The 25,013-nt window shown below is 42.3% G+C and overlaps 1 protein-coding gene across 2 annotated transcripts in view; it reads right to left on the reverse strand.

The window, feature by feature from the left end:
• Positions 1-2,474: 2,474 nt before the first annotated feature.
• The window catches only part of LOC140127692 (immunoglobulin superfamily DCC subclass member 4-like), an 80,696-nt gene continuing 58,157 nt past the window's right edge, over positions 2,475-25,013 (reverse strand). Inside the window, exons 9-20 of one of the 2 annotated variants that reach the window (XM_072148667.1) lie at positions 24,712-24,849; positions 18,825-18,995; positions 18,499-18,729; positions 18,310-18,417; positions 15,866-16,046; positions 15,668-15,795; positions 15,239-15,409; positions 10,345-10,482; positions 8,169-8,274; positions 6,661-6,883; positions 4,356-4,520; positions 2,475-4,264 (exon numbers count right to left, since the gene is read on the reverse strand). In XM_072148667.1, the coding sequence (XP_072004768.1) occupies positions 3,767-4,264; positions 4,356-4,520; positions 6,661-6,883; positions 8,169-8,274; positions 10,345-10,482; positions 15,239-15,409; positions 15,668-15,795; positions 15,866-16,046; positions 18,310-18,417; positions 18,499-18,729; positions 18,825-18,995; positions 24,712-24,849 (2,258 nt within the window). In that variant the 3' untranslated portion in view covers positions 2,475-3,766. Of the gene's footprint in view, positions 4,265-4,355; positions 4,521-6,654; positions 6,884-8,168; positions 8,275-10,344; positions 10,483-15,238; positions 15,410-15,667; positions 15,796-15,865; positions 16,047-18,309; positions 18,418-18,498; positions 18,730-18,824; positions 18,996-24,711; positions 24,850-25,013 lie in introns of both variants that reach the window. The other variant, XM_072148666.1, reaches the window with a different exon arrangement.

Below are 25,013 nucleotides of genomic sequence, written 5' to 3' on the forward strand. Positions count from 1 at the left end.
TAACTGCCCTGATAAGGGCAAACCCACTATCAGGAACCTACTAACAGACCCTGAGAGTCTCTGCAAGGTAAGGGAAAACTTACTTTGTCTGGCAAGTGGTGGATGGTGGAGCAGACAGATAACGGGAAGTCAGAGATAAACCAGTGTTCACACAAGGATTCGGAAATGCAGCGAGGCAATAACTGAATACAGGTCTAAGTTGAGGGGGATGGAGGGACAAGGAGGGCCAAACAACTTCATAATAGACAGACAAGCAACGTCAGAAAGCACCGTGACAAATCCAAAACAGTGGTGGGGTACAGAACCAACTAGAGATTTGGTCAAATAAACATATCAAAGGTTGGATACACAGAAAAGCAATAGCAGCTGTAGGACCCCCAATAATCACACTTTTATCCCTGGGTGTCCAACATCTGTCCCCAGGCAAGTGATGTCTTGAATGAGAAAACCACTTAAATGGTCAGTACTATGGATGAACAGATCCAAACTGCAATGTTCAGACAGAAGTTTGGGTTCGACATTCAGGCTCACCCCGGCCAGTAACACCTGTGACCTGTGCTGGCACAAGAAGTGATGCTCCAATGATGTAGCGGGGATCATTGAGCCTAGTGAAAACTGGCATTTACCACAGTGGCATTTAAAGGGTTAACACCAACTTACCAGTGGGTGTTCGGGTTCGGATCCACCCATCAAGAAAATAGATAATCCAGCAGATTATAACATTTACAGATCAGTCTTTCTGCAGTGTAGAAACTTTATATGACTTATATACAGAGGGCTGTCCAAACATCCGCGCTGTAACTTCACTGCATATCCTGCCTCAATCTTGTGACTCTTCCATCCTCAAATGGATATTTCCATCTGCTGATGTCTCCCTCTAGTGGTCGGTTTGTTTGTTGTAGCTTGAAATGTCTATTTTTTTTCTACTAATTTTTAGGGATACATTAGGAATGTCAATTGTTTCTGCTTGTAAATTAATTTCAATGGATGCACTTTGATTTATGACAAAACACATTTCAATAATGCTATAGGCAGAGTTGGAGAACCGCATTGGAATGAATTAACCCCTTACTTGACAGCACAAAAGTCAGATAAACCCATAAATAAAACAGATAACCAGATATGCCCCTGGGTAGTAACTTGAACCAATAATTCCCCTAAAGCATAGTAATTGGTGAATATTTTGTCGATATGATTTTTGCCTATGAATTCTGTAGATAAACTGACAAGTTAGGAGAGCAGACCTGGGTTTGTATGCAGTACTCTCCAAGGCCGAAATATTTTCCCCTATGAGCTGCTTCATTCTAGGGGTCAACCAAAGTATTAGTGTTGTTATATACATCAACATACATTTCTTTCTTCTTATTGTTTAGCAATGTTTAGAAATGTCTATTTCTAAAGTTTAGAAACTTCCCTATCTTAGAGTAATTTGTTTGTTTTGCTTTGTTTATGCAACTTTGCTCTACAGAAAATATAAAGCTTCCTGCAAAAACAAAAAAACAGGCAGGAGGGTCTAATAGCCAGGGTTGTTATGTGCAGTAAATAGCTGTGCCAATGGAGATTTCATGGGGGAATAACAATAGGAAGTTGTTTACAAATCTGATGTATTTTCTGGAATGCCTGGGGTTGGATTTCAGTCTGTGTTCACCCATGATCATGGCAGATATAACTACAGGGAATATTCCAACTCTTACAGACCTAATTCATAGTTATTCTTATTAATAGATACTGAATTGTAATTATTATGAAAATTGTTCTTCCTACAAATAAATGGGGTTGTCCTGGATGAAAAAATGGGGTGTTCCTTTAAAATTAGCACCACACCTGTCTACAGATTAAATGATATATTGCAGCTCAGATCTATTGAAGTGCAAGGAGCGGAGCTGCAATACCAGACACTGAGGGGGTATTTATCAGTGCTTCTACGCCAGAAATAATCACAATTTATTACACACCGCTTACTGCCTGCAGAGTTTCTAAAAGCCTCAGAACAAAACTAAGACAGGTTGGACCTGGCGCAGTTCTTCCCAACGGCGCTCCGACCCTGTACCTCTTGATATATTCGACGGGAGTGGCTTTTATCATACTCTGCGTATGATAAACTCCCCCCATAAACTGTAGTCTGATGTGGAGCTGTACCTCTCCAACTGCAGTTAGCGTCCCCTAGTGTTGGCTGAAGTCATGCAGAATTTTACAAAATTTGAATATACACAATTTACAAATACTTTATAAAATACATTTTTTGCATTATACCTAATTAATGCTACACTGTTTTCTTGTTCTATATAAATTCTGAATACCTTGGAAACCTTTAACCTTTACTTTCTCATTCCCCAGGTCAGGTAAGTGCACTAGAAATATAAAATGACAGCCTCCTGTGGTCAATGAATTTTACTTATTTCCCTGCATTGTATCCTAAAGATGATAACCAATATACAGGAGAAAGGATAAAAATGATTGTTAAAGACGACTGCTGACTGTAACATGTATTTATTGTTCGACCTTTGGTGGATCTAGGCCACAGTGTACGACATGTTAGTGGCCATTCTCCTGTTGTAGACAAGTTCGGCCATGTGAGTGCATGGCTAGTGACATTCAGATTCAGGATCTAGCAATAGATGAATACAACTGCAGTCCAGAAGGCGTAACAAAAAAGAGAATAGTAACACTTGTATTGATAAGGGGCTGCTATGGCATATACATGTCAGTTAAAAAAATACAGGTGCTACTGTCCTACAAGTTAGAAAAGAGTCCTGGAGGTGTTGGTGGGGCACTCACAGAGTGCATACATTAGGGACCATTGTCACAGCAGGGTATTGTGTAGCACCGTCCATAAGTCCTCAAAATCTCATGCAATAATGTGTCGGGGTACCGAGCTGCAGCGCAAGCCTGTGACCAATGTGAGGGCTAGAGGTATACACCCTGGTACACCATCCTACACCCAGATTAGCAGTATCGTGTAGCATCAGAAAGGAAATTATGATGTACAATAATAATCCACAGGATGGCATCAGGAATGTGAACAAGCCTCGGGCAGTGAACGGACATAAGGCTGTCTGGAAATTATATAATACAAACTCTGAATGTAATCAAATACATCAGAACGGAAATACAAGACATGTAAAACAGGTGACCAGGGAGGCACCGGTCTCTAGTTTTGGGCAGACACAGATCTTGTTGCTCCTGGGCATCAATGCAAAATCTGTAACAGTACCCTCACCTACCATGTGCCATGGTGGGGGTAGAGATGATATGGGCCCTGTAAGACAAGAGGACCTTCCTGTGGCTGCTACCGTTGCACCCTCTATAGCTACACTTCTGGGGGTCCATCTATGGTTGGCATGTTTCATTTTTTGTTAAGGGGCACAGATGACAATGAATTTTATGTGCACTACACGTACAAGAAGGCAACTTATTTGGTGTTTTCAGCCTGACCCCATAAGCCATCATAAAGAGAACAACGCTCCGATTGCTCCAGGGGAATTTGGTTTTGTAGCAACCATTGTATGTGTCCATTGCTATAGACGGCTCTGTAGTGGGTAGTGCCCCTGGTATCTATTGCACTGCTACCTCTAGTCATCCCCCCGTTATGAAGTGCATGGGAAAACCAACTAGGTCAGAACAGATTTTTCTTGCACAACATGGCAGAATTTTGGCAAGGTATGCCCCCAACATTAGGTCTTTCTGAAATCTGTGAGATCGTGAAATAGACCAATGTACCCAAATCGGTAAATCCTTTGTCTATAGGTTCATGTAAGCCTGTATTTCAGTGTACAATCTCCTCTGCATTGAGTGGTTGTAGTGAGTCTGGTGTATTGCTTAGAGGCAGTTCTTGTTGTGCCTTAGAGGTCAAAGACACATCTTCAGGGCATGGGTCCCCATTGTCTACAGTGAAGGGCAAGCCCATAATGGCCTGGTTCTCCTGAAAGTCCACACTCCTGGCACACTGGATGCCATTGGCAAGGTGCTGGCTCTTTGTCGCCACTGAATTTATAAGTTCTGTATTAATGGCCATTAATGGTTGGATGCTCCAGTCTTGGCTTCCATTTTCAGTTACAATGGACTGAGTTGGAGGGTTAGAGAGTGAAGTCAAACAAGTCTCAGCTTGGTCTTTGTCTGGATCCAAACTAAGGTCTTCCTCTTCTTCTGAGTCCAACCCTGCATAATGACCACTGCGCTCAGAAGCCGAAAAATCTGAGTGTACGATGACATCAGCCTCCACTTGATTTTGGGACGGATTCCTGTGATTCCTTCCAACCTCCACCTGTCGAGAAGTCAATCATTATTCAGTAGGACAAATATCAACCTACAGTACAACAGGATCTATATGTCTACACAATGGTCAAAGACTTTACCTTATGTGGTTCATAGGAAATGTCATGTAAGACCATCCTCAGACCTCCAGAGGTCATGTGATTAGCGGAGCCATTGGCAGCACATGTGAGGTCCCCTGTGATGGTATCGGCATAGCTGGTAATGTGATTGGCCCAGTTCTGAGTGACCGATCCATTCCATGAAGGCTGAAAGGAAGAGATGCTAAATACTCAATATCCAAAACTGTCTTAAAAGTTTCTACACAAGAACTTTTTTTTCCCGGTGCATCACATTTGCTTTAAATTTGGAATATTTGGATTACTGCTGTGCTACATGTCAATGTACAAAAAAAGTTATTCAGTAAGTTCTATGTCTGCCAAATATGATGCCATTCAAAATTGCCCATTTGTCCTGCAAAAAACAATCCCCCATGCACCTATGCCAACTGTAAACTAAGAAAGTTACAGAACCTTTTTTATTGGAAAGGTTCATTTTATCATCAATAACAGAAATCAGAAATGTTTTTATTGTCCATGTTATGTCTTGATTTCCTGCAGTACAGAAGAGCCAGATGTACAGTGCCTACAAGTAGTATTCATCCCCCTGCAGATTTAGCAGGTTTGATAAGAAGCAAATAAGTTAGAGCCTTCAAACTTCAAACAAGAGCAGGATTTATTAACAGATGCATAAATCTTACAAACCAAAAAGTTATGTTGCTCAGTTAAATTTTAATAAATTTTAAACATAAAAGTGTGGGTCAATTATTATTCAACCCCTCAAACCACCAGAATTCTGTTTGGTTCCCCTAAAGTATTAAGAAGTAGTTCAGGCACAAAGAACAGTGAGCTTCACATGTTTGGATTAATTATCTGTTTTTCCAGCCTTTTCTGACTATTTAAGACCCTCCCCAAACTTGTGAACAGCACTCATACATGGCCAACATGGGAAAGACAAAGGAGCATTCCAAGGCCTTTAGAGACAAGATCGTGGAGGGTTACCAGGCTGGCAAGGGGTACAAAACCCTTTCCAAGGAGTTGGGCCTACCTGTCTCCAGTGTTGGGAGCATCATCCGGAAGTAGAAGGCTTATGGAACTACTGTTAGCCTTCCACGGCCTGGACAGCCTTTGATAGTTTCCTCCCGTGCCGAGGCCAGGCTTGTCCGAAGAGTCAAGACTAACCCAAGGACAACAAGGAAGGAGCTCCGGGAAGATCTCATGGCAGTGGGGACATTGGTTTCAGTCAATACCATAAGTGACGTACTCCACCACAATGGTCTCCGTTCCAGACGAGCACGTAAGGTACCTTTACTTTCAAAGCATCATGTCAAGGCTCGTTTACAGTTTGCTCATGATCACTTGGAGGACTCTGAGACAGACTGGTTCAAGGTTCTCTGGTCTGATGAGACCAAGATCGAGATCTTTGGTGCCAACCACACACGTGACGTTTGGAGACTGGATGGCACTGCATACGACCCCAAGAATACCATCCCTACAGTCAAGCATGGTGGTGGCAGCATCATGCTGTGGGGATGCTTCTCAGCCAAGGGGCCTGGCCATCTGGTCCGCATCCATGGGAAGATGGATAGCACGGCCTACTTGGAGATTTTGGCCAAGAACCTCCGCTCCTCCATCAAGGATCTTAAGATGTGTCGTCATTTGATCTTCCAACAAGACAACGACCCAAAGCACACCGCCAAGAAAACCAAGGCCTGGTTCAAGAGGGAAAAAATCAAGGTGTTGCAGTGGCCTAGTCAGTCTCCTGACCTTAACCCAGTTGAAAACTTGTGGAAGGAGCTCAAGATTAAAGTCCACATGAGACACCCAAAGAACCTGGATAACTTGGAGAAGATCTGCATGGAGGAGTGGGCCAAGATAACTCCAGAGACCTGTGCCGGCCTGATCAGGTCTTATAAAAGACGATTATTAGCTGTAATTACAAACAAGGGTTTTTCCACAAAATATTAAACCTAGGGGGTTGAATAATAATTGACCCACACTTTTATGTTTAAAATTTATTAAAATATAACTAAGCAACATAACTTTTTGGTTTGTAAGATTTATGCATCTGTTAATAAATCCTGCTCTTGTTTGAAGTTTGAAGGCTCTAACTTATTTGCTTTTTATAAAACCTGCTGAATCTGCAGGGGTTGAATACTACTTGTAGGCACTGTATTATCACATCATGGATCATGGATGTGGTGGTCATCTCTTTCTGCTTGTTTACCAGCAATAACACAATATAACCTTTAATATGTTATGGCTGTAGGTTTTATTATCATATAATAATATTTCGTTTTATTTTGAGCAACCCTCTTATTCCCCCATGCCTACATGTACCTACCTTTACCTTCACTTGATTCTTGTCTTCTGTTGGGGGGTTTATAACAAGACTATGGCTTCCTAGTAGATCTGGAGCTGGAAGAGAAGGAGTATCTTCCTGTGCAGGAGGCATCAAAGTCTCTAACTCATGGGAGTCTTGGCAGTGAGTTTGGGAACATGACCCCTGTCTTGCCCTTTGATAGGAGGAGGGCCCTCTAGTAGACCTGGACACCAAATCTGATCCTGCATCCCTGGGTAAAAAGCAAAAACTATTATCAGTTTAACAACATAAAATCTGGTTATTTATCACTCATATCGCTTGCAGATCTTTGGTTAATACATCACAAGGTACAGAATAATTTTTCCTAAATTTACTGCCCTTTTTACTGTGCTCTTATGAACTCATTTCAGGCGTGGGCCACATCAGCTGTGTGGTCGCCTGAAAGGGGACAAATGCATTTTTATACTGTATAAATGTATCTACTCGAGCTGTTAGGTGGTTACATTTATACAGCATAATGACTACACTTTGAGGGCAACCACAGCACTTACATAACAATAATCTGAGACACTATGCTGCTCAGTATGTGTCCCCTCCAGAAGCCAAAGTGCCCCCCCCCCCAAGAAGCCAGGGTGCCCCCACCACATCAGCTACAGTATCTCCTTAGCAGTCCCTGCCCAGCAGCCACAGTACTCACCTGCTGCCACAGTGACCCCCACCCGCAATGACCCCCATCTGCAGCCACAGTGCCCCCACTCCAAAAGCAACAGAGCCCCTTCAAAAGCCCCTGCCACCCCAACAGCACCAGTGTCCTCACCCCAACAGTTACAGTGCCCCCTCAGTAGCCACCATAATCCCCTAGCAACCACAGTGCTCCAACAGTTACAGTGCCCCCTCAGCAGCCACAGTGCCCCTGCCCCAACAGTTACAGTGCCCCCTCAGCAGCCACAGTGCCCCTGCCCCAACAGTTACAGTGCCCCCTCAGCAGCCACAGTGCCCCTGCCCCAACAGTTACAGTCCCCCCTCAGCAGCTACAAGGACCCCCTCCCCAACAGTTAAAGTGCACCCTCATCAACCACAGTGCCCCCACCCCAACAACAAACCCCCAGCAAACACAGTGCCCTAAGAAGCCACAGTGCCGTCATCCCGACAGTTACAGTGCCCTCTCAGCAGCCACATTGGCCCCCTTGAGCAGCTGCAGTGCTCACCTTTACTAACCTTTCCTCGCTCCCCAGAAGCAGCAGCAGTCCTCTTCTTTGCTTCTGTGTGCGCTGGCTGTAGGCGCCGGCTCTGGAGCTGGCAGACTTGGTGATCTCATCACATCACATGTGCCAGCTTCAGAGCCGGCGCCTACAGCCAGCGCACACAAGAGCAAAGAAGAGGACTGCTGCTGCTTTGGGATCAGCCAGGAAATGTGAGCATAGGTGCAGGGAGGCAGGCTGAAAAACATAGGGCTGTGGGCAATATTTAGCCTGCAGGTCTTGTGTTTGGCACCAGTAGGTGCTCCTTCAATACATTGTGGTCGATTGACTTACCTCTGCTTGCCCTGTTGGAAGCTGGCACACATACATAATAGGAGGCACAGGAGGCAAAGACAGACACCAACAATGATGCCAGTCACTGAATTCATATCCAGGACATCTGAATAAAATAAAAATGGGTAAGTTCTACATCAGGGGCGCTATCCACACAACATGCACCAGTTTAGAAGTATTTCACTCTCGGATGAGTTTCTCTAAATGTTCTACTACTATAACTTGTCGGTGACAGTCCAATAATCCAAACCATGTCATCATCTCATACAAATAGGATATGGAATTTACTAGCTGATACATCAGCACCTTCCTTTCAGCTTCAGCCACAATTTGAGGTGCCAGTTCCAGCTGATGACTCAGGCCTCCATGTATAGACTACCCCTGCAGAGCCCCTTCAGAGCCCACCTAATAATAATAATAATTCTTTATTTATATAGCGCACACAGATTACGTAGCGCTGCACAAAGCATGCCAAATTGGTCCCTGTTGGGGCTCACAATCAAAACAACCTACCAGTAAGTTTTAAAGTGTGGGAGGAAACCGGAAGAAACCCATGCAAACACAGAGAGAACATACAAACTCTTTGCAGATGCAGATGACCCGGGTGTGATTCAAACACAGGACCCCAAGGACAAACAAGGACGCTGCAAGGCAGAGGTGCTACTCACTCAGCCACCGTGCCGCCCCTTTTATGTAACCCCTAATCCCACCTCCCTCATATGAATGCACCCCCTGGAGTGGCTTATCTACACAAAGCAAAAGGATCAGGTGGTTGAATTCCAACATGTCAGATCATTATTTTCCCTGGCATCCACTTTTTGATGAGAGTCAGGTGGCTCCATACATATTGGGGGTCATTTACTAAGGGCCCGAATCGCGTTTTTCCGGCGGGTTACCCGAATTGTTCCGTTTTGCGCCGATTTTCCCTGAATTGCCCCGGGGTTTTGGCGCACTCGATCGGATTGTGGCGCATCGGCGCTGGGATGCACGTGACGGAAATCGGGGGGTGTGACCGTACAAAAACCCGACGGTTTCGGAAAAACCGCCGCATTTAAAAATGAGCTTACCTGCACCCGGCCAGGCTTGGTGAACTTCAATGCATTCCGACGAACTTCAGCGCAGCAGCGACACCTGGTGGACATCGGGCGCACTACCTTAGTGAATCGCCGGAAGACCCGAATCCTCCAAACAGAACGCGCCGCTGGATCGCGAATGGACCGGGTAAGTATATCTGCCCCATTATGCTATGTGCCGATACTGCAACTCAGCTAAAAAGAATGGAGCTTAGTACACACTACACTTGGTCAGGTGTGACGCTGTTTTAGAAGACAGAAGCCATGTTTTTTAACACTACCGGACCACCCCTCTGACAAATAAACAGGTACAGACAATTTTCAACTTGTGTGTACCAGATTCTTTTGCTTAAACCCCTAAACCTCCTCATCCCAAAAACCATCAGTTATAGCAGATGTTTAGCAGAGTTTTACGATGCTCCGCAATTGTCACATCATGGAGAATACAGACATGACAATGGAAATGTGAACAAGTTACAAAGGTAGGATCAGTTCATGACATCACTGCTTGGTCTGGTCTGTGTTCACACATTGGGGCACATTTACTAAGGGCCTTGCACCAGTTTTCTGTCAGACTTTGCATGTTCTTTCTAGTGGAAACTGCTTGCCCAGGTATTTAAGAAGTGTCTGCACCACATTTGTGTCGCACGTGACCCTTTTGTGGCGCGGCTGCGCTAGGCACCATGCGACACAAATTAGTGAGTGTCCCGTTTCTCAGTCGGACCATCCACCAGATTTATCATGCAGAGTCAAACAGAAGTGTGTCGCAGTCCCCATGTTAAAGGTGCACCAAAAAAAGTGCAGATTCATGAAGAACTGGTGCCAGAAATCCTAAATCTGGTGGCGCCCCCTGCATTATACACGGGCAAACTGCACATACTACAGGCTGCGCTGTTGTTAGTTATTGTGCCCCAATGTGCTCAGAATGACACAGCCTAACATCAGAATAATATGTTACTGTGAAAGTGTTAAAATAAGGCTCATCAATAATAATTGGTGATTTCCCTTCCCGGTGAGGAATAGAGAGAATCTGGCTGGAAGTTGTGATAGTTCTGTAATCATATGATTGCTATATAAGACATAAAGCACAAGACGTGTTATACCTGGAGGTCTTGGAGGCAGGGTCTCTACTTCTACCACACTGGAGTATGGCCCCCACCCTGATACGGTCTTGGCTCCCATCTTGAAGTAATATTTGGTCCCGCTTTGCAGACCATCCACTTCTGCACTGAAAGTACTTCCTGTATAAGAGCAAACACACTGTCCTGTTAGTACAAAATAGCATTGGGACCCCTCAATACAATCTCCGGACACAACCACAACCATAAAAGGTTATAAATCTGATTGTGGCAATCCATTTCTGAGACAATTCTCTAACCCCTTATGACCAGGCCCTTTTTTGTCTTTGCGTTTCCGTTTTTCACTCCCCACCTTCAAAAAATTATAACTTTTTTATTTTTCCATGTAAAAAACTGTTTGAGGGTTTATTTCTGTGTAAAAATTGCATTTTACAGTGATGGTTTTTACTATTCCATGCTACTGAGAAGCAGGAAAAAAATGCAGCGAAATTAGTGAAAAAATGCATTTGCGCCATTTTCTTGTGGGCTTGGTTTTTCACGGTTCACCCGGAATGACATGTCACCTTTATTCTGTGTGTCGCTGCAAATGTGTATAGGTTTTATAATGTTTTCTTACATGTATTACATACATTATGACATTATTTATATGTTGCAAAATGACAAAATAGTAGCGTTTTAAACTTTGGGCGCTATTGCCTGTTACGGGGTTAAACGCCTGGAATAACCGTTATTATATTTTGATAGATTTGATAGATGTTTTGGAACACGGCAAAATGTAACATGTTTAGGATTTTTTTACTGTTTATTTATTTACCTTATTTGAATTTTTATGTTTTTTTAATATCTATATAGTTTTTCAAAACTTTTTTTTTTTTCAGTTTTTCAGACCCCTAGGGTATTTTAACCCTAGGTTGTCTTATTGATTCTACCATATACTGCCATATTACTGTATGGCAGTATATGGTGATATATACAAACACCCGAGGCTATCATGGAAACAGATCATCGCTCCCCGATGACGCCACAGGAAGAGACGATCTAAGCCAACATGGTGGCGCATGGCTTTTTACAATTTCCGGCAGCAATCGAAGGGTTAGTGTTACCGGTGGGTGTTTGCTGCAATATGCAGCACCCATGTTGTATGGAGAGGGCTCAGCCCTTGAGCCCTCTTCATACACCCGCAGTTGACGTGTGACATACTAATACATAACATGTTGGTAAGGGGTTAAAGGAAATCTAACACAAGGATGAAGGATTGTAAACCAAGCACACTTCCATGCTGGTGTGTGCTCTCTCTAGCAGAATCTGCTCTTCTTTTAGCTTATTCTGGTTTATAAAAAATAAATAAATAAAAAAAAAGGAACCCAGAGCCCCTCAGGCTCATTTGCATAGTTTTTAAAGCTTTTTTTATTGTAAAAAACAAGAGCTAGAAGAAGTGCTTGGTTTACAATCATTCATCCTGGTGGTAGATGTCCTTTAAAGGAAACCTACCACTTAAGTGGTAGGTTTTACACACATATACATGGAGCATATTTTTGTTAGGAGAACAAAGCCCCTATCGCCGATTTATAATTTATATTAACTTATATCTCGGCGCACTGCACTTGGGCACGGCGCACCATACGCGTGCCCGAGCATGCGCCGGATTCTGAAGTGCTGGAGAGCTCGTGACGTCACTGGCTCTCCAGCACTTCGTCATCCGGCGAGATATAAGTTAATATAACTTATAAATCGGCGATAGGGGCATTGTTCTACTAACAAAAATATGCTCTGGCACCAGCTCACCCTGAGCTGGGGCCATGTATATGTTTGTAAAAACTACCACTTTTAAGTGGTAGGTGTCCTTTAACCCCTCGACTCCAGTCTGTTTTAACCTTTGTGACTAAGCCCTATTTTTAGAATCTGAGATGTGTCACTATAATTGGTTATAACTTTGGGATACATTTAACAAATCCAGGTAATTTTGAGACTGTTTTCTGGAGGCACATTGTACTGGTTAGTTGAATTAGTTTGAATGATGTCTTGAGTTTAGTTATGAAAAACTATATTTGGCAAAAAATTTTGAAAATTCTTCATTTTTCTCTGCTTTCCAGGCAGATATTCATACTACCTGACTTGATAACTAACATTTGACAAATGTCTGATTTATGTTGGCATGGTTATTTATACACACACATTTTACTCACTTTTTCCTCTAAAGTGTTCTGGGGTTTAGAACTTGGGGTGCGATTTTTTACATGTTTATGAAAATCACCCAAACTTACAATTTAGTGACCTGCTGGGCTTTCATGTGACTATGAGAGGCCTAAATAATAGTAAGACCCCATAAATTACTCCATTTTAGAAACTGCACCCCCAATGTATGTAAAACCCCTTTTAAGAAATGTGTTAAACCTTTAGGTCAGGGGTCCCCAAACTTTTTACATAGGGGGCCGTTCATTGTCCCTCTCAGACCGTTGGAGGGCCGGATAAATAGCAGTACATGTGACCGCATCCGTAATACTCTGCCACCCCCCCCCTCAATTAATTATTTAATATACTGCACCCCCTTGTGAACTATTTTATATACTGGCCCAATGAATTAATTAATTGGGTCAATTAATTATTAATATACTGGGACCCCTCTCCATTAATTATTGAATATGCTGCCTATTAATACTAGACTGTCCCTCATAATTAATTATTACCTATGCCCTACCCCCACCATTAATTATTTCCTATGCTGCCCCTCCACCATTAGTTATTTTATATGTTCCCCACCATTAGTTATTTTATATGCCCCCCACCATTAGTTATTTTATATGTCCCCCCCACCGCACCATTAGTTATTTTATATACCCCCCCACCATTAGTTATTTTATATGTCCCCCCCCCACCATTAGTTATTTTATATGCCCCCCACCATTAGTTATTATTTTTTTATTTGCCCCTACCATTAGTTATTATTTTTTTATTTGCCCCCACCATTAGTTATTTTTTTTTATATGCCCCCACCATTAGTTATTATTTTTTTTTTTGTCCCCCCACCATTAGTTATTTTATATGTCCCCCCACCATTAGTTATTTTATATGTCCCCCCACCATTAGTTATTTTATATGTCCCCCCACCATTAGTTATTTTATATGATGCTCCCATAATGAATTATTTCATATTAGGGCCCCCCGCTGGCACAATGTTTTTACTGCTGCTTATACTCACCTCTGGCTCCCGTGTCTTCTTTCTTCTTGCGGCTGCCGGACAGGAAAAGGTGCGCGGCCGCGTGATGACGTCATCACGTGGCCGCGCATGCAGGTTCAAAGAGCGATGTGCGCCGGGGTGGTTTTCCGGCCACATTGCTCCACCTGCAATAATAGTGCTCGAACGACCGTTTCTGTGATGGGCAGGAGCTTCCTGTCCGGACGGACGGAAGCCCCTGCCCGACTGCCGGAGGGCTGCCGACTGCCGGGGGCCGCATAGAAACGTGGCCCGCGGGCCGTAGTTTGGGGACCCCTGCTTTAGGTGTTTAACAATATTTCGAAGGCCACAGGGCTTTTTTACTATGAGAACTGTCAATTTGTGGAATAGCCTGCCTCAGGCGCTGGTCACAGCAGGGACAGCTGAAAGCTTCAAGAAGGGTCTAGATGCCTTTTTACACCAAAATAACTGATGATTATGTTACATAGAATTGTTTCCCCTAAATCCCTTCCTCATCCAATCCCTTCCCTTCCTTGGTTGAACTTGATTGACATGTGTCTTTTTTCAACCGTATAAACTATGATACTATGATATAGGAGTTATAACAACATACAGGTGTGATTTAAACAGGGTTTTTTATGTTTTTTTAAAATATTTTATCTGGAATGGAGGGGAGGTGCGTAAGGAACTTTAACTTTATTTTTCATTTATTATAAAATGTTTTTCTCTTTTTTTTCTAATTTTTGTAAACTTTTTATTTCCATTTGTGGGGGTTACAGGAGTGTGTCAGCTGTAACCCCCACTATGCTGGTGAGCCGGTGCCAGAACCTGGTTGTAAAAGTCCAGCAATTTGCGGGAAGTCACACCCCACAGCGCAGTATTATTACTTCCATTTTCTGCAAGGGGTTGCACTTCATCAGGGGTAACTACCTAAATTACTACTTCATCTGAAACAACCTACCTGAAAACTCCTGCCTATACTCAGGCGCACAAGCCGTGATTTTTAATCGACAATTCAGTGCTTTAGTGCTATTGAGCACCATTAGTGCTATCTGTGATAAATGTGCCCTGATTACTTTTGGAAGATTATCATTTAGCTATAGATGGTTTCTCTTTCATATCCCATAGTAGTAGTGATGCTAAAGTAGAGTAAATGTTACAGTTCCATACAGGTTACAATTTATGACTTGGTCAAGAAAGAGTTCTCCTTAAGGAGACTTTGCCATTTAAAGGGCATTTACACATATACAGCCAGTGACAAGTTCCTTTAGAGCTCTATTAACTGACCTTCTTTTAGCTAAAAAATGTTTCACTTACATCCACATAAATCACCTTTTATCTTATATTACCTGGTATCCGAGGGGGCGTGTCCTGCTCATCCGGCCCCTCCCATCTACTTATCCCTATGCCGTATGCCTACTTACTGGTCACAATTCATGTCATGACCAGAATGACATCATCTCAGGTCCTTTAGCCTCTAAACAATAGCAAACTGTACCCCATGCATGTATCTGACCACAGATTCCCAACTGTACACATTGCCGTTTACCTTTAAGGGGGATGATTTACATGGTAGCTAAGAGGCAATGTTTTCCTTACGCCATCCTAGAAAATGTATTTGCATATTTACCAGAATTTCTGATTTGCAATTGTAATACAAAGAAAACAGCATAAACATAAAAGAAGGTGACTTATTCTAAAACCTAACGGCAGCCATGTTACTTAATAATATTGTGCGCTCACCTTCCTTGGTTAAAACAGTCCACATTTCATCAGGATGGCTCTTGTTGGCTGTGTACATTAGTAGGTACTGCACAATAATTCCATGAGATTCCACTGGGGGGCGCCAGTGCACCTGCACCGAAAACTGAGACAGCGGCTGCAGCACCAGGTCTGCGGGAGCGGATGATGGTCCTTATATAAAAGGAAGAGACAGAAATACAGAATTATCAATGTACAGCATTGTGTGTATGTAATCTTTAGGTTGGGGGTAAGAAGGGTGGAAATGGCTTATTTCAACACGTCTGATCCTCTGATATGGCCCCATTTAACTCCTGAGGACTCCATTTTGTTGAGAATGGATGATGGGTGCTGCTACAATGATGGGTGCTGCTACAATGGTCCATAACAAGGATGTACACAAATACTGGTAACTCGTGACCAAATACTTACTGTCTGGAAGGGTCATCTTTTCCACGATGTTACTGTAAGGCCCATCTACTCCGGCTCCACTGGACTGAACTGCAAACTCATACCTGGTGTATGGCTTCAATCCAGTGATAAGGATCTCCTCGTACACACTGTACAGATAATACACAGGTTATAGACGCATATTCAAGGTGTGACATCCGTATAGCACAGAGCACATACCTGTTATGATAGGTGAACATGGATGCGTTCTTAGCGGCCGATGGTCCACATCGTACGGTATATTTCACAATTTTGCTACTTATGATGGGTTTCCGCCATCTCACCAACATTGATGAAGAGCTGTTTGGGGTCACTTGAATATGGCTGGGTGGCAAGGGGGGGATCTTCTGGTCTATGAGATCTTCAGAAGAAATGAGAAAACATGATTTCCAAATGCATTGTGTATACTGACCTATAGCACAGGGACACATGCAGGAAAGAGCAGAAAAATCCTGATTCCTGCAGAGAAGTCTATGATCTCTGATCCCCACTTCTGCCTAATCCGGGCACAGAATGAATGGTAAAATGGATATGCCATGAATGTATAAGGCTGGAGGCAACGACCATGGTCAGTGCCATGAAAATTGGAGCAATTGGTGGCCGGATTTCACTGACAATGCTGAGGACGGGATTGTGCATCATATATCACTATGGAGTTCCATCCTCTGCAGTGCGGACGGTCCATGAAATCTGTCCAGCACGGGACCGTTTTTCACAGAACAGACCACGGTCAGGTGCCAGTCACACCTTGATTCCGTTTAGAAGCGGAATCAAAGCACACAGGGTTGTGCCACGGCCCGATCGCATAGGCATTTCTATAGGAACACATGCGATCTGTAACCAGCACCCAGTGTCTTGTGTTGTTTAAATAGGTTACCGACTGCATGCGTCTCCACAGACACATATGCGATCAGGCTGTGGCACGTCCCTGTGCGCTTTGACTGTAGAGAGGTTTGCCTAATTCAATTGATGTTAACATTTATGTCCACAAAAGACAACTGTTAGCACATGTGTTCTGCAATCACATAATGCATATGTTAACACATTATCAATGCTTGTGTTAACATCGAATTAACAAACACATGTATTAACAATGCGTTACATTTTGTAAATACAATGTTAACAGAAATGTAATTAGGCAAGTCTTTTCTTCTCAGCTGTTATAATACGTTTGAAAGGGCATGGGTTAATGCCTCGTCTGTATGCACCCTTAGTAGAAAGCCTACATGTGCTGGAAATAATGGAACAGATGTGGTGAAAGGTCCTCTTAAAAGCTGTTGTTTCATTCAAGCCACTATTTTTAAAGGGCATCTACCACCAGGAGGAAGGACTGTATGCAAATGAGCCTGAGGGGCTCTGTTAATGGAACATGGAGCCCCTCAGGCTCATTTGCATACATTATTTCATCCTGGTGGTAGATGTCCTTTAAATGGGGTAGAAATTTGTTACAGTTTCCCAATATACTTTACATCAGTTTCTTGTGGTTTTCAAGATCTCTGCATTCTCTCTACATTCATTCATTCCAGGGAATACAAATCTGTCACGTGATAGACACAAGGGACATAGCCCATTACTTGCAGTGAAACTGTATCAACCCATTATTCAGAGAGGATCTGATCCACTTTCTTTTACAGAAAAAAAATAAAATTAATTTTCTAAAACACCTTTAACCCTTTGCCGCCAATGTCCTTTTTAGTTTTTGCATTTCTGTTTTCTGCCACGTAACGTTTTCATTTATAAAGGATTGTTTTTTGTGATAACCAATTGTATTTGCTAGTGGTGGTATTTAATTTTCCATGCCGTGTATTGGGAAGCAGGAAATTCCAGATGCAGCAAACTTTACAACAACTTGACAAAAACTTCACACTTTTGCATGATTTTTCTTGTCGGATTTGAATGTGCGCTCCAAATGACACCTCCTGTTAATTTTTAGGTCGGAGTCATTACGGGGATAGCAATTTTATATAGAACATCTCCACCTCCTTCTTAGCACTTTCCCCCCCGCCTGCTGTAATGAGGAAGTGATCCGGCACAGCGAAACAGCCTGTAAAGATACAGCACGGGGTGGCTCTGGTAATGCCCCCTAGAGCACTGCACAATGGGTTTTAGAAGGAAGGAGGCCATGGATAACAAATATCAGAAGACTATCACAGTCACAGTGCCTGGATCTGTCTGTGAGTAAGTGTCCATGGTTTCTCATGATGGATTTGGATGGTAGATTTTCTTTAAATCTCATTTAGGGTTAAAAAAAAAAAGTTTTACTGATCAGTTACTTGTGATTTATGGACTGTCTGCATCATGTTTCTATCCTGCAATATTGTATGAAATATATGCGAGTGCAGTATTATTGTACATAGTGTCCTATCTGCAGGAACAATAGTTGAGTCAGGGAGCCTTCTCTTCAGGTACGACTGTTCATACAGAGATAACCGTCAGTCACTCTGTGACTAAACTACTGTTTCCATGCACAAAATATAGGCATAATGAATCTTTTCTAATAAAATGCATCTGTTTGGTTCCTCCTGCTCTATAACATGCTGCCTACATATTACACTACACCCCATAACTTGTTTTTTCTAACAAAAGCCATTCTGTTTGTGTGATCCCACCCATGTGACCCTTACCTGGTGGTGAAACGGGGATCTGTCTGGTTCTTCCCTCCCACATGACTGTCTGAACCTCCTGCTTCTTATTATATGCCACCAATTTGACTTGATACAACTGTCCAGGGGCTGAATAGTAGAAGAAGAGATTAAAAAGTCATAAAATATAGAACCCATACACTATTGAGTGTCATATTCCAGGGAACTTACTTAGATGGACTAAGTCATATTGTTTCCTTTTCTTCTTCAGTTTGATCGGCCCCACGTCCCAGTCGCTCTGTTCTTTCCTTGGGCAGGAAATATTATGGCTGAATATAGGACACCCCATGCGATAATAGAGTTTATAACCGGTGACTTGGAAATCAGGGTGAGGCAGCTGCCAGCTTACGAGAAGTGAGTCCGTGTGGGCTATGACTTGCATCTGTATCGGAGTTTGGTCCACTGTAAGGAACCAGAATTAACTGATGTAAATACAGTGGAGGCAATAATATCATAAAGAAAGAATCATCAGTCCCCTATGCCATAAAGTTATGCACCTTGTGTTAAATTTATTCTGTCTAAAGTGCGGTAAACAACCCAGTTTGAAGGGATTCCATATCCAGCTGTGGTGGCGGCACCGATCCGGACTTTATAGAAGGTATTGGGCTGCAATGAGGATAGTGTGACCTGGGTTTCGTTTCCACCAACTTCCAGTACGCTGACCACACCTGAAATGAGACAATCTATGAGACTTGGAGCAGAAAGTTTTATTAGTCTGCATGACCTAAAGCGCAACTATGGAGGAAACCCCGACCAACGGTGAAACATCATAGACCAATCTCAAGGAAAACCTGATGTACAATCCAGGAGCTTGGACCTCCTTCTCCACCATCCTAAAAACTAGGACACTTAAACCCATTCAGAAGTTCCCATCGGATGAAATCTGACACAACAATTTAAGGTAAGTCGATCAAATCACAACCCTTTTTGGTGGGATTTTGGGTCAAAGACTGTAGATCAGTTACTAAAATCTCTGAGCAGCACCAAAGGGTTATTAGGGCTCTAAAAAATGCTGAAGAATGAGCCAAGCCTAAGCTGATTCCACCATAGGCATAAAGCACAGTAACCACATCTTTAACCCACAATCTGGAGTTTTCTGATATACACATCACATAACAATCCGTTATAGGGTACATGCACACGCGGTATGCCTGCCGTGCGGGCATACCGCCATGTGCTGGAGAGGAGGCAGCCCCTCCTCCCTCCATAGAGAATAGCGGGACACGGCCGCACACACGCCGAAAGATAGAGGTTGCTCTGTCTTTTTGTGGTGTGCGGCCCGGATCCCCCCCCCCGTATCCCCGCCGTGCCGCTATTGCCGTCTATGGGGACGTACATGCGGCCGCAAATTTGCCGCCGCATGTACGTCCTCGCAGACGGCCATGTGAATAAGCCCATAAGCTGTGAAATCTCCTCTACCCCAATGAAGTTGTAAACTTGCAACTTTATAACATATGGGGGCATATTTATTAAAGAGTTTGCACCAGTTTTCTGTCTGACTTTGCATTGAAAAGAATGTGCAAACTGCTTGCAAACTGTGCGCCAGTTTTGTGTTCATGGCTGCTCTGTGTCCGACAAGACAAAAAAAATGTGCACCTAAATGGGTGTGTTACTGCTTAGTCGGAGTTTGCGCCACATTTATTACCGATGTGCGGCACAAATCTGTCTGCACCACAATTCTGCAGCATGAACAAAGTGCACAAAAAAAAATAGTGCCCGCTTCCCGAGCAGTGCAGTTATGATGAAAATGGCGCCCCCTGCACACTCCACAGCAAACTGCACATAGTACAGACTGCACTATTTTTTTTTTTTTGAGTTTTAAAATTATTTTATTGGAAGTAATGAAAGAAGTCATACATACAGCAATATATAATAAGCAGTTTACATGTCTATCACTGATACATAAGTAATTGTGCTAGTTATCAATTATGCTGGTTAGTAAGGTTAAAACATGTATATTGGTACTTCTTCACTCAACCAGAACCTTGGACTCAACTTAGGTCGGTTAATACTCCAAGAGTCCGGTTCCTTAAGTTTTCCGTCAACTTAATTTGAAAATAAAATAAAACTTAACTTATTATAGACTTGGACCAGATCCCAACTCTACTTAAAGTAAATCAGACATCAGCTGCTATAATGTCATATGACCACTACCTGAAGACTGCACTCGTTTTGAGAAATCTGGGCCATTATTACAAAGGTTATGAAGGAGTTGTTAAAAGATACTTACCTGTTATTGACTTCCTTTAAATTGTACCTAACCTTCCAGCTTTTCAGTATAAGCTGTTATGTGTGTGTGTTTATGGGGAATAACACTAGCTCCAGCTGTTATATAACTAGTAATTTGTATTTTTAGCAGGATCTGTAATTTAGTAGTTTCTCTTTGATGGGGGTGGAGTATGATGTCTCCCATACACTGTACACAGAATGAAGATCCTGCTAGTTTTTCTGTAGCCTAAACATATAAGTAACAGCATCATAATGAATATTATACAGCAGTACTGAACAGTACTGATGTGAATAAAGCACTGTGTAATATAGAAAACTTACTATTAGCTCTAGCAGCTTCTGTTTGCATGTGCTTTATTTCTTTCTCACTCGACCCTCTTCACTCCTCCCACCTACCTTCTCTACAGACCTTTATGGAGAGCAGTAATTTGATTCCTCTGTGAGCTGCAGTCCATCTTGGGAGACCAAGACAGAATTCAGCAGAGATTTGTCAAGTTTAAAGGAATAGGGGAGCAGAATAATTTTATTCTAAATTCGATTCCAAACATTTTTGTATACTAGAGCAGTAGTCAATGGGCTCCTTTACTACTTAGAAGAGTTAATATAACATTGCACTAGCAGTTCTCTACTCATCAGATACATTTCTGCTAAGATTAGGTCTCTGTGGAGCGTTGATCTGGAGGACCACAGCTGTGTAAAGCGGATGTTAGCCACTGTTTGTTTACACTGCGATTTATGTTCTTATTCCGCGTGTACGGTATCCTGAATCAATGTGATCCTCTCTACTAAAGATAAAAGGAACAGATAGAAGGCTGTTCACTATTACTGAAATTGCTTGTGCTTGTAATAGAAACAATTTGGATAATAACCATATAATTACTGCACCCATACACTAATATATATATATATATATATATATATATATATATATATATATATATATATATATATGCCAAAATAATGGGCCATATACATTTACACAGTATATTCTTAGAAGAGCCCATAACATACTGCTGATTTTAAGTCCTGCAGCAGATTCACTGCGGGGTTCTATCTCAGCATCTAGATATGATGTGTATTAATCCCATCCACTAAACTCCTAGTGTAAATCACTGCGGGTTATCTGTAGACGATTCTGCTGCGACTAACCAGCAGCCAACCTGCCAGAACCAGCAGCGCGTCTATAAATAAAAAAACATCATTGCTTCACTACTGACAATAGATGATGTCACAGCTTATCTCCTCCCCCTCCCTGTACAATGTCCTCTATATAGATAACACTGACCCATCATTACATCACTACTGACAATATTTGGTGTCACAGCTTATCTCCTCCTCCCTGTACAATGACCTCTATATAGAGAACACTGACCCATCATTACATCACTACTGACAATAGATGATGTCACAGCTTATCTCCTCCCCCTCCCTGTACAATGACCTCTATATAGATAACACTGACCCATCATTACATCACTACTGACAATAGATGGTGTCACAGCTTATCTCCTCCCCCTCCCTGTACAATGTCCTCTATATAGATAACACTGACCCATCATTACATCACTACTGACAATATTTGGTGTCACAGCTTATCTCCTCCTCCTCCCTGTACAATGTCCTCTATATAGATAACACTGACCCATCATTACATCACTACTGACAATAGATGATGTCACAGCTTATCTCCTCCTCCTCCCTGTACAATGTCCTCTATATAGATAACACTGACCCATCATTACATCACTACTGACAATACATGATGTCACTGCTTATCTCCTCCCCCTCCAGTACAATGACCTCTATATAGATAACACTGACCCATCATTACATCACTACTGACAATACATGATGTCACTGCTTATCTCCTCCCCCTCCTGTACAATGACCTCTATATAGTAATACTGACCCATCATTACATCACTGCTGACAATAGATGATGTCACAGCTTATCTCCTCCCCCTCCTGTACAATGACCTCTATATAGTAATACTGACCCATCATTACATCACTACTGACAATAGATGATGTCACAGCTTATCTCCTCCCCCTCCCTGTACAATGACCTCTATATAGATAACACTGACCCATCATTACATCACTACTGACAATAGATGATGTCACAGCTTATCTCCTCCCCCTCCCTGTACAATGTCCTCTATATAGATAACACTGACCCATCATTACATCACTACTGACAATAGATGATGTCACAGCTTATCTCCTCCTCCTCCCTGTACAATGACCTATATTTAGATAACACTGACCCATCATTACATCACTACTGACAATAGATGATGTCACAGCTTATCTCCTTCCCCTCCCTGTACAATGACCTCTATATAGATAACACTGACCCATCATTACATCACTTCTTACAATAGATGATGTCACAGCTTATCTCCTTCCCCTCCCTGTACAATGTCCTCTATATAGATAACACTGACCCATCATTACATCACTACTGACAATAGATGATGTCACAGCTTATCTCCTCCTCCTCCCTGTACAATGACCTCTATATAGATAACACTGACCCATCATTACATCACTACTGACAATAGATGATGTCACAGCTTATCTCCTCCCCCTCCCTGTACAATGACCTCTATATAGATAACACTGACCCATCATTACATCACTACTGACAATAGATGATATCACAGCTTATCTCCTCCTCCTCCCTGTACAATGACCTCTATATAGATAACACTGACCCATCATTACATCACTACTGACAATACATGATGTCACTGCTTATCTCCTCCCCCTCCTGTACAATGACCTCTATATAGTAATACTGACCCATCATTACATCACTGCTGACAATAGATGATGTCACAGCTTATCTCCTCCCCCTCCTTACAATGACCTCTATATAGTAATATTGACCCATCATTACATCACTACTGACAATAGATGATGTCACAGCTTATCTCCTCCCCCTCCCTGTACAATGACCTCTATATAGATAACACTGACCCATCATTACATCACTTCTTACAATAGATGATGTCACAGCTTATCTCCTCCCCCTCCCTGTACAATGTCCTCTATATAGATAACACTGACCCATCATTACATCACTACTGACAATAGATGATGTCACAGCTTATCTCCTCCTCCTCCCTGTACAATGACCTCTATATAGATAACACTGACCCATCATTACATCACTACTGACAATAGATGATGTCACAGCTTATCTCCTCCTCCTCCCTGTACAATGACCTCTATATAGATAACACTGACCCATCATTACATCACTACTGACAATAGATGATATCACAGCTTATCTCCTCCCCCTCCCTGTACAATGACCTCTATATAGATAACACTGACCCATCAAGACATCACTACTGACAATAGATGATGTCACAGCTTATGTCCCCCTCCTACTAGCACATAAAAAAGCCTACAAGACTCTCCATAGACCTCAATGAGGCGGCTCTAGACAAATGCTGCAAAGACTACTAAATATATAGAGAAGTGATATGTTTTAATACATACAAAAGAAAATTATTTGTATATTTTATTTAAGAAATGTATATACAGGCAGTCCCCGGGTTACATACAAGATAGGGTCTGTAGGTTTGTTCTTAAGTTGAATTTGTATCTAAGTCGGAACTGTATATTTTATCATTGTAATCCCAGCCAGAACGTTTTTGGTTTCTGTGACAATTGGATTTTAAAAATGTTGGGTTGTCATAAGAATCAGGATTAACAATAAAGCTTCATTACAGACACCTCTAACTGTTACAGCTGATCATTGTAGCCTAGGACTAAAGTACAATAAATTACCAATATCCAGAGGTCCGTTTGTAACTAGGGGTCGTATGTAAGTCGAGTATTCTTAAGTAGGGGACCGCCTGTACAAGGGAAGGTCTCACAAACAAATGCTATGTGATAAATGTCTGATCACCTACTAGTACAGGGTCCACCGCTCCCCATTTACCCTCGTCAGTGCGGTCTATGGGGCTGCTGGTGGCTATGACACTGCACTCCACTTATTCTATCATCTCCATAGTTCCGATTCCTTCTTATTGACTTGTAAAGTACTGTGGATGGGTTTCCATAAAAGTGGTTATAAGAATCAGTATCAATATTTTACATGTAGCAATGTTGTCGCTCTTTGCAATTTTTAATATCACTTACCATCTCTCTGAGCGCAGTATTCAATGCGATACTTTGTGATTTGGCCATTGCGCATCTCAGGCAGTAGGGGGAGCCATTTGACATGAAGATCCTCTGGAGAGTCACTGCTCAGGGCCAGCATGGGGGCAGCTCCCGGTACTGCAGTAAGAAACAGAGATTTATCAGATTGAGGAGAACATTTATTACCTCTGTTGATAGAAAATTGGTAATGTAGAATGCATTTGCTGCAGGAAACACTGTTTCTTTTTTTATATATAATATAATTTCATCTTTGAAGTTGGCAAATTATATCATCATTGTGA

The sequence above is a fragment of the Engystomops pustulosus genome, chromosome 4, assembly GCF_040894005.1.
Source record: "Engystomops pustulosus chromosome 4, aEngPut4.maternal, whole genome shotgun sequence".
In the NCBI taxonomy this organism is placed as follows: Eukaryota; Metazoa; Chordata; class Amphibia; order Anura; family Leptodactylidae; genus Engystomops; species Engystomops pustulosus.